We start from the raw sequence: 10,612 nt of genomic DNA on the forward strand, positions 1-10,612 counted from the left end.
CTTGAAGGGTTTGTAGGAGCCATGCAAAGCCTTTCATAATCATAACTATGGACAGAGGTCAGTGCTTTCAGGGGGCGGAGAGCTGGCCCCAGCCAAGCCTGCCTCTCGTGTGGGAGGGAGTGGGCCGAGGACGAGGAGGCTTGGTGGCAGTCCAGTGCCCAGCCACCACCCTCATGTTTGTTGCTTTGTTTAATCCTCACAACGCTGCCCTGAGCTGCATGTGCTCTTCCCCTGTCAGTAGATGAAGAACCCAAGGTTCGGTGACCCCGTCACTAGCCCAGGGTCACAGGCCAACACCTGATGGAGCTCAGTTTCAAACAGGTTCTGCTCCGAAGCCCGCATCTTTTCCATCGCTCGTGTGCCTCTGTGCAGGCCTGTGCTTCACTGGGTCACGTGTCTCCCCAGCTGCACTGAACACCTTGGTACGAGCCTTTCCTTTCCTGACGTGTAGCCTTCATTCCTCATGCGTAGCGGGAATTCAGCAATTACTAGCCAAGTAGCTTTTTTTTTTTTTTTTTGTAAAGATTTTATTTATTTATTTGACAGAGAGAGACAACAAGAGAGGGAACACAAGCAGGCGGAGTGGGAGAGGGAGAAGCAGGCTTCCTGCTGAGCAGGGAGCCCGACGCAGGGCTCGATCCCAGGACCCTGGGATCACGACCTGAGCCCAAGGCAAACGCTTAACAACTAAGCCACCCAGGCGCCCCTAGCTGAGTAGCTTTTAGTCCCTCCGATCCACAACTATCCTTTTACAAGTTCTGTCTAGCGGAAGTTCTCAAAGTGTTTGGTCTCAGGACGCCCCTACACTCTTTTTTTTTTTTTTTTTTAAGATTTTATTTATTTATTTGACAGAGAGATCACAAGTAGGCAGAGAGAGAGGAAGGGAAGCAGGCCTCCCAATGAGCAGAGAGGCTGATGTGGGGCTCGATCCCAGGGCCCTGAGATCATGACCTGAGCCAAAGGCAGAGGCTTTAACCCACTGAGCCACCCAGGCACCCCTATTAATTTTATTTTGAAAAAATAAACCTATCACTAGAAATAACTTTCATGAAAATAACTATTTCAAAACAAGTGAAAAGAAAGATAGTACTTTACATTTTTGCAAATCTCTTTAACGGCTGCTGGCTTGTTGGAGGACAGCTGCATTTGCAAATACATTGTTTTGGTTGGAGTATATAAAGAAAATCTGGCCTCTCACAGACCTGTAGTTGGAAACAGGACAGTATTGTACTAGCCTTTTTAGAGAATTGTGGATATTCTTCGTGAATCTTATCCCCAACTGACGGATGGTGGTTTCTCTAAAGGTCAGTTGTAACTGGGAAGCTCAAACCGTGTGGATGGATTTTTTGTCCTCCTACAGCGAAATCCAGCGGCCTGCCTGGCACTTTGAGTGGCTCTTTGATCCCCGCGTGATTTTGTAATATCATGTGTTGGTCGATTGGAAAATATTGATCTTACTGAATGATGCAGATCTTTTCAAATGTGGACACATTTAATTATATAATATCAAAGAACGTGTTTTTGTCAATAATACCATCATTCTGATCAGAAAAGGCTGTAGCTACTGAGAACTGCCCAAGTTCACAAGGGTCAATACTAAGCCTCATTTCAATTCTAAGCCTCATTTGAGAACTTGAAATTTATTATCAGCAACAAACACAATTGTTTTCACTGAAGTGACAAGGCCACTTTGTTCCATCTGAGAAAATGTCTGCCAGATACCCATGTTTGAGTAATTATAGTATGTCAAGAAAAATGGCATTCTGGGGCGGGGTTGGGGGGGAAGGCAGCTGGTTGCGTTCCCAGCGCTAACAGTCAAGTGCTTTTCCTTGAGAACCAGAGTACCTCAGTGTGCGGCAGCAGGACAGTACCTGCCCCATTTTATCACACAAAATTCAAAACTGTGTCTACCCAAGAGCCAGGATTTAATGAAATTATAAATGTTCTGTGTCAAAGACCATCTTCAGTGAAATGCACATTTTTTTCCCACAAGTGTTGGCAGAGGACACAGTGACGATTAGGGGCATTCAGTGCCCCGCTCTCCCCATCATGGCTTTTGTGTCATTGCCAATGTCAGCTCAGGGAAAAAGGCGGATGCAATCTAGTATTATAACAAAAATAGTCTGGGCCTTGCAGACCCTGTGGAAAGGACTGCGGAGCCCACTTGGAGAACCGCTGTTGTGCAGGAAAGCTTTGAGGTTATTAGGAACCCCTGTGTTGTTCCTTCCTTCTGCTCAGGCCTGCGGGCAGCACCAGGCCCGCACCGCTCCCGAGCCTGCATTTCACAAAACAGAGAGAAAGCCACATGTAGAAAACAATGTCCTTAGCGTGCTGGGAACTTACTTCCCACCTTTATTGAGGTTCTGATAGTTGTTGTTGTTTTAAGGTTTTATATATTTTTTTTATTTATTTGACAGAGAGAGATCACAAGCAGGCAGAGAGGCAGGCAGAGAGAGAGGAGGAAGCAGGCTCCCCACTGAGCAGAGAGCCCGATGCAGGGCTTGATCCCAGGACCCTGGGACCACGACCCGAGCCAAAGGCAGAGGCTTAATCCACTGAGCCACCCAGGCGCCCCAGTTGTTGTTGTTTTAAATACAAGTATAAAGAGATTTGCAAAAAAAAAAAAAGATATGAGAGGCTGAGTGTTTTTGCAAAATTCATAGAATAAATTTAGTTCATTATAACCTAAGTCTAAAACTGAAAAGCTACAGTTTACATAACTACAAACGTGGGAGGAAAATCTGCTTTAAAAGTACTTGATGTTTAGGGGTAAAGAGAATTTCTCTATCTTCACTGTGTTGGTGGTTGTATAACTGTATGCATTTTTCAAAATCCATACAACCGTGTATCAAAAAAGGGTCAGTTTTATTGTATGTAAATTTTACCAGTAAAACTGATTGCTGCTCTTCCTCCTACCCCCACGAGGTTTGTGACAGAGCATCAGGATTTCTTAAACAACTGAAGAAACAGGTTTAGGAGAAGAGTAACTTCTAGAAGCAGATTTTTGACACCAAGAAATAGAGTTTGTGCCAGCAGTAAAATGCCTTCTGGAGTTTACCTTTGTTCTTCAATATATTTAAACCTGTTTGAATTTCTTTCTTCTGTTTTTTTCTGACCCTTTCAGTTGGCATGGATATAATGTCCCCAAAATTGCCTTGAACTCTTTGTGGGGGAAGAGTGTAATGTGACCTTAGGTGATAGTTGCCACAATAATTTTATAGAAAGTCCCATTTTGTTTGATTAGAATAAATAATAGTGATGGTGTAACGTATTTCCACTTAGATCCCTATGGACTCTTCTTTGAACTGCCTACCAAGAATGTTTTAAAAGAAATTATACAGGGGCGCCTGGGTGGCTCAGTGGGTTAAAGCCTCTGCCTTTGGCTCAGGTCGTGATCCCACGGTCCTGGAATCGAGCCCTGCATCAGGCTCTCTGCTCAGCAGCGAGCCTGCTTCCTCCTCTCTCTGCCTGCCTCTCTGCCTACTTGTGATCTCTGTCTGTCAAATAAATAAATAAATAAATAATCTTAAAAAAAAAAAAAGAAATTATACAGTATTTTTCAGTTTTTCTTGCCAAACTTGATATAGGCTGAGATAGGTTGTTAATGTTGTTTTCTCATTAGTAAGAACTTTCCCAAACAATTCTATCACAGTGGGTTGACACCGAATCTGTTGAGAATTAGCAACATACGTTTTAAGGTATAAACTGATCCGAATACAAACAACAGAAGGATATTTCCCGTCACAGAGGAAGTCGGGTTGCTTAAACTCTGCACTGAGTTGGGTTTAACCGGACTCTCTCACAGGGCGTGTGTAACTCGCATCTGGTGTTGGAGGAGCCGTCTTCCATCGTGCAGCTGGATTATAGCCAGAAAGTGCTGCTCGTGTCTACACTACAAAGAAGCCTGCTTTTTTACATGGAAGAAAAGTCTGTCAAGCAGATTGGAACACAACCAAGGAAAAGGTGGGCGTCACAAGTGCCCCAGCCTGGTGGTTACAGAGGGGCTTTAAGTTTTCCTAGGTTTCCTGTTTGCCATGTGCAAGCCCACAGCTGCTCTAAGCCTGGGGTGCCCAGTGGGTCCCTAACCTGCCTAGGGCACCCTGTTCCAGCATTAAACAGGAACAGCGCATCCCTCTTGTTCTTTTGGGAGAACCCGCAGGCATGGCCTCCCTGCCTTGAGTGCCAGGATCTGGGGGAGTCTCCGATGTGGTCTGCTTTGGGTCCACTCCTGTGCAGGTGCCCCTCTCCCATAGCCCCGGTCAAGGGTCAGGGCCCTGCTGCACCGTGTGGGCTGGGCCAGGCTTGGGGATAAGAGGCAGACAAGGTAGATAGGAGCCCACCATCATGAAAACTTAATAAACTCAGCAGGAAAGTTAATTGTTGTGTTACCTGCTGTGGAGCAGTGTGCGGGGTGCTGTGAAACTTCTCCCCAGCCTGGAGCTGAAGGCAGACTCCCTGAAGGAGTGGGCGAGGGAGCAGTGGAACTGGCCAAGAAGAGTGGGAGGCTTCCAGGCTGAGAGATTGTCCCCCAGTTGACCTGCTACCCAGAAGGACAGCAAGAGAAGGGGTAGACCAAGTCCAGTCGCCTATCTGCCATGTGGGAAGAGGCAGCAGGAGTGCATGGCAGGTCTCCCTGCCAGAAACACATGTGTAGAGCCCTGGGGCCCAGTTTACCTGGGGGTGGGGCCAGTGAGGAGGGGCTGGGTAGAGTGGTGGGGCCACCCTCTCATCCTGAGAGAGGGACAAGAGCCAAGTGGGGGCAGAAAGAGAGGATGGGCGCCAGCAGCTTGTGGATTGGCAGCGGGATTTGGAGAAGTTCCTGGTAAAAGGGCAGTGTTGCTTAGAGAGGATCAGAGGGGCTGGTGGCAGGTGGGCTGGGGAGTGGGGTGAACAGGCTGACAGTGGGATGTGGGTTGGCTGCGTGAGAGAGGGAGGGCCCACAGAAGCTGGTGGTGACAGCCTGGCGGGTGATGGATGGCTCGGAGAAGGGGAGGTCACATGGGCGGAGTGTGGCAGCCCTTAGCTATTAAAAGACCTGATCAAGCCTCCCTTTGGCTCTGTTTTCCATGCTGAATACCCCCTCAATCCATCAACAGTTTAGCCTTTTTATAGCAGTAGTCTCCCGGTTGGCCCCTGGAAAATGCAGTGAATTTGTAGTTCCGGCTTAGGGGCTCTGCACGTCTTCATCTCGCCTTTCCCTCTGCCACTGTCCCCCTCTTCTGCCTGATGCTTTGTTCTGACTTGGCGTCAGTGTCTCACTACACTCTTTGGAAGGGTAGTGCAGGATAGATAGGAAAACCAGTTCCTTTTCACGGGGAGCAGCCAATAGTCCTTCTCTTAAAACCTGGTCTTCCAAGCTCCAGTGTGGAAACCTAAGCAAGTTTCCATGAGCCCCTCCTGGTGCACATGTGTGGCCGAGCCTGTGGCCTATGCTGGGCACTGTTCCAGGCTGCGGATGCAAACAAATGTCTCTCCTTTCTTCCTGGGAGGTCTGTTTCACTGAGCCCTAGAGGAGTGGGGATAACACAGAATAAATGGAAAAGTTGGTCATCCCTGTGTCTTAAAGATTGTTTTTCTGTTGCATGTATGTGAGCTTGTGGTTCAGAAGGGGCATCTGGCAAGTCTGCCCCCTGGAAGCCGTGTGTCATCCAGCACGTGTGGGGCAGTAGCATGCGGTGGGCAGGTGGGCAAGGGACAGGTCTCTGCCCCCAAGCAGAATAGCTGTGTAGGCGGCAGTGTGTGCTGCAGAGAAGGCAGTTGGGGTGAAGCCTGGGTGGGGGGTCACGTTATCTTAGAATAGTCAGGAAAGACTTCTGTGGGGAAATGATATTTGAGCAGAAGCCTCAGGCATGGGAAGAGCTGCTGGAGGAGAATTCTGGTCTCAGGAAACAGCGAATGCCAAGGCCGCAGATTCAGCCAGGGCTTCAGCGTTCGGGGAGCCAGAGGGGCCCGGGTGACCAGGGAGCAGTGGGTTGGGTGCACTGGTAGAAAATGAGATTGGAGGGGCGCCTGGGTGCCTCAGTCAGTTAAGCATCTGCCTTCGGCTCAGGTCATGTCCCAGGGTCCTGGGATAGAGCCCCACATCAGGCTCCCTGCTCAGCGGGAAGTCTGCTTCTCCCTCTGTCCCTGCCCCTGCTCATGTTCTCTTTCTCGCTGTCTCTCTCTCTGTCAAATAAATAAATAAATAAAATCTTTAAAAGAAAAAAAAAGAAAGAGAGAAAGAAAATGAGATTGGAAAGGAGGGCCTGAGCCAGCTTAGGGGCAGGGCTGGAGCACCACGTGCTGTTGCCCAGGTTATCCTAGGTATAACCAAAGACTCTTAAGTGCTGTAGGCAGGAGAATGGCCACGTGAGCGACGTTTCCTAGCTCACCCAGTTCTGCGTGGAGACTCAACTGGAGATGGGCAGGAGGGGGAGAGTGAGGAGGGTGCTGTGGGAGTCCTGGGAGCAGGCATGGGGGCTGGCCCTTGGTGGTGGCCGTCAGGAGACGGGGAGATGCAGGGAGCTGCAGTTTGGAGATGGAAAGCACGGGGCAGGATAGTGGATTGGATGTGGGGCGAGGGGAAGAGAAGAAGAGAAAGTTTCGTACCGGCGGCTGCAGCAGCTAGGTAGCTGTGGTGGAAACACAGGGCAAGCCTGGGTTTGAGGTCTAGACAGCTATTCTGTTGGGGGCATTATTGAGCTGGAGGTGCCTGTTAGGTAGTAGTCAAGCAGGAGTCATCGTGAGGAGTGACATCTCCAGGCCCGCAGGTAATTAGATGCAGGCGACATTGAGACCCTGACATCGGGGAACAGTGTTTTTCACGTGACACTGAAAAAGCCTCATTGAGTCTCTGCTGTGTTCTGGGCACCCTTCTCCATCTGAGGTGACAGCTGTGACCTGGGAAAACCTCTAATCTCGGGAGGCTCATATTCCTGGCGGGGGAAACCAATATTAAATAAATATGTTCTAGAATGTTCGGTAGTAATCGGGATATGGACTACAGAGGAGGGAGCAGGGGACATGGGTGCATGTTCTAGATAGGCAGGGAGGGACAGCTCTTCCACAGGAGGGACTAGAGTAGATTCCTGAAGGAAGGGCAGAAGGAGCCACCAGAGGACTGTGAAGAGAAGCTCTTGAGGCAGAAGTAGTGTGTGTGCCAAGTGTTTGAGTGTTTGGGGAGCAGCAAGGCCATGTGGGCCTTGGTAGGGTAGGGCCGGGGTAGGACCCCGTCGTGTAGGCTTTGTGAGCCGTACGCGGGGCTGCTTTATTCTAGCACGCCAGCAGTCGTGGGAGGCTTTGACCAGGGCAGGTCACCCTTGCTGCTCTTTGGAGGGGACAAGAGTGGCAGCTCAGGGGGCAGCCAGGGCCTTAGGCCAGGGAAGGGTGGTAGGATTGCTCAGAGGACGGAGCCGACAGGTTTGCTCTGGCAGGTGAGGGAGGGAGATGAGTCAGAGGCCGTGGCTGAGCACTCGGGTCGGGGGTGGCGGCGCTCTGGCCTGGAGAAGTCTGGTGGAGAGGCCAGAGGGGCTGTTGTAGACAGGTGGCACAGTCTTCCCAGGGGCAGCCGAAGGGGCAGGGGCAGCATGTGTGCATCTCAGGAAGCAGGTGCGGCCAGAGCCTGTAGCACGTGGACGGTCTGGACAAGCTCTGGGACCGATGAGCTCGCCGCGGGTGTGAGCATGGTTTGGGGGCGGGGTTGTCTCTGTTCTGGGCATCGGCAGAGACCGGGACGTGAGGAGGGGTCAGGGGAGTGAGAAGTCGGAAGCCACATGGAGGAAGTGTCACAGGGTCAGCCGCTGTGTCAGAGCTGCTGACTGCCCGGAGAGATGGCCTGAGACAGACGTTTCGGTATGGCAACCTGGTGGCTACACACGGGTTGCTCAAGGAGAGGGGCCGAGGGTGAAAGGGCTGGAGGACACAGGATCACGGTGCTTGGGGACAGCTTTGCAGGAGGCTGGTTTTGTAGAAGGGAACACAGGAGGGGGCGCTTTGCAGGGAGCGTGTCTGCTGAGAGGTTTGTAAGATGGGCTGGGTGGCTGGCACTGGCTGGCACAGAGCACAAGATGGCGGTGCCTGTCGTGACCTCCCTGGAGCCTGCTGGTGGGTGACAGCGTGGCCTTGAATAGGGCAGGAGTGTTCTCAAGGGGCAGCAGAGCACGGGTGTGGGTGCATCTGCAGGCAGGGGACCGCGGTGGTGGGGGATGGGGTCGTCCTTTTCGGATGGAGTTTGTGAGCCTCCTCAGACCGGACCAGATAATACATGTTACTCCCAGAAGACCTCAGAGCCCCCAGCTGTCCTCAAATGTATTGTATCTTTGCTCTTCTGGGCTCTATGTTTCACTATCTCATGTGGGAACCCTCTTCCTACCTATTAGGTGTCCCCGCGGCCCTGTCCTCAGGACCCCCGCGCGAGGCCATCCGTGCATGTGGACCTGGGGAGTCTACCCCCCCAGCAGAGCCAGCACCAGGTTCTGGAACAGGGTCACTGCTGTCATGCCTGTGTGGTAGTCTGTGGGCAGTTGGCTGCTGAGCCTTTTGTCACCCATCATAGACTTTCATTCTCTTGCCTCAGGCTCTCTGTCCATGCTCAGCATTTCCGGTCTGTGGTACCAGCGGATTATACAACTCGTTAGAAAACACTCCTTCCAGAGCTCCCAGCTGGCTCAGTCGGTACAGCATGAGACTCTTGATCTTAGGGTTGTGAGTTTGAGCCCCACGCTGGGGGTAGAGAGTGCTTAAAAATAAAATCGTTTAGGGGCGCCTGGGTGGCTCAGTGGCTTAAGTGTCTGCCTTTGGCTCAGGTCATGATCTCAGGGTCCTGGGATCGAGCCCCGCATCGGGCTCTGTGCTCAGCAGGGAGCCTGCTTCCCCCTCTCTTCCCTCTGCCTGCCTCTTTGCCTACTTGTGATCTCTCTCTCTCTCTCTCTGTGTCAAATAAATAAATAAAATCTTTAAAAAGAAAGAAAATCGTTTTAAAATCCCAAAACAAACAAAAAAACACACCTTTCATGTTAATGTGGCTTATAAAGGGAATTAACATATTTTTTAAAGTCATCAGTGATTTCTCTGCAAGTCATCTCCACCAAAATTAAGGAAGTGGGTTGATGAAGTTATGATTTTAGAGCCCTGCAGTGCCTGGGCCTTGAAAGTTGGGGTCTGAGGGTCCGCTTCAGAACGACCGCAGCAGGTGCACCGTCGTGCTGCCGGCGGGTGGCTTAAGCCCGGGGCGAAGGACAGTTTGCACCTGCCCTAGCTAGTTATCCTCAGCTTCGCCGCCTCCCCCCCCAGTCTCCCTCCCCCACCACCAACCACACACCACATGTTCTAGCAGTTCCGTAGAGCCAGCTGCCCACCAGGACCCTCTCGGCGTGTTCCTTCCCCCACAGTGCCCGTCCCATCCTCAGCCGGGAATAGTCCCAGGTCTAGCCCTCTCCTGCCCCAGTCAGATGCCTCCCGTCTGGACCACTCGTAGGGCCCTTTGAGCCTCAGGTGGCCTTGCAGTGGTTCTTACCCACGCACACGGCTGCCCGCGCCTCTTCTCGGCCAGGGCCAGGATCTCGTGTCCTTTCTCTTTCACGTTGCCCATGGCACCGGGTCTCACACAGGGCAGGACTCCCTCGGTGTTTGCTCAAGTGAATGCTGCAGTTATCCAAGGTGAGCAGATCAAAGTGGAAGTGACAAGAGGTTTCTAAGAGGACCTATAAATAGAAGGAAAACATTTAACAAGTGGGTCACCAAACAGAAATTGATTTGACAGGAAGCGCAAGAGGAAGAGGTTATGGACTGCCCTGTGAGAATTCCTTTGGGTCTATTTAGAGAATCTTTCCAGAACAAATCCACCAAAGGCAGTAATCAAACCCGAGGCCGATTATAGAGTTGTCCGGGAATGATCTACAGCGTTAGAACGATCTTGGTTCATCTAACAATCTTTGTTTCAAAGCTGAATTTGATATTCAGTACCCTCCTTGGGCCCCATCCAGAGGGATTTAGTTACTCTGCACCCAGAGGGACCTAGAGAGAGACTGACTGGCAGAGAACGTCCAGATAACTCTGTGTGACCATGTGGGATGGGCTCTGGAGACAGCCCTTCAGGAGGACCTGTGTGCTGCTGTGTGCAGGGAGAGTGAGGAGAGAGGCACAGGGCTATGAGCGGAACGAGGGGCCCATCCCAGCTGGGAGCACCCGGAGCCCGGTCCGGGGGGGTTACCACGTCAGCAGCAGCACTTCTGTGCCCTCCTAGACTGGCTCACTTAATCTTCACTTTAACCTTTGAGATGGGAAGGATTACCCCTGGTTTACAGATAAGGAAACTGAGCTCCAAAAAGTTCACATAGTAAATATCAGGGCTGGACGTGGAGCCTCTCTGTCAATCAAGAGTCAGTACTGTTTCTGCTGCTTCAAGTCAGAGAAGTATTTTGGGGAGAGGGTGGCCTGAAACTCTTGAACTCTGAGCTCTGGTAGGAGCCTGAGATTGGACAAAGGTGTAGAACCATGAGAATTCAGGAGAACCCCCCGCCGGCTCAGTTGGGGGAGCATGCAACTCTTGATTTCGGGGTGTGGGTTCAAGCCCCACATTGGGTGTAGAGATTGCTTAAAAATCCCTTTGGGGGAGAGAAAGAATTCAGATTGC

General features: G+C 51.1%; 1 protein-coding gene across 6 annotated transcripts in view; it reads left to right on the forward strand.

Moving 5' to 3' along the window:
* The window catches only part of TECPR2 (tectonin beta-propeller repeat containing 2), a 97,040-nt gene that overhangs the window by 27,154 nt on the left and 59,274 nt on the right, over positions 1-10,612 (forward strand). For all 6 annotated transcript variants that reach the window (XR_007128791.1, XM_047738058.1, XM_047738060.1 and 3 more), the window contains exon 5: positions 3,806-3,963. Coding sequence is in view for 5 of the 6 variants with exons in the window: in XM_047738058.1 (XP_047594014.1) it covers positions 3,806-3,963 (158 nt within the window). In the remaining variant the exon portion in view is untranslated. The remainder of the gene's footprint in view (positions 1-3,805; positions 3,964-10,612) is intronic.

This window comes from Lutra lutra, chromosome 7 (assembly GCF_902655055.1).
Source record: "Lutra lutra chromosome 7, mLutLut1.2, whole genome shotgun sequence".
Lineage (NCBI taxonomy): Eukaryota > Metazoa > Chordata > Mammalia > Carnivora > Mustelidae > Lutra > Lutra lutra.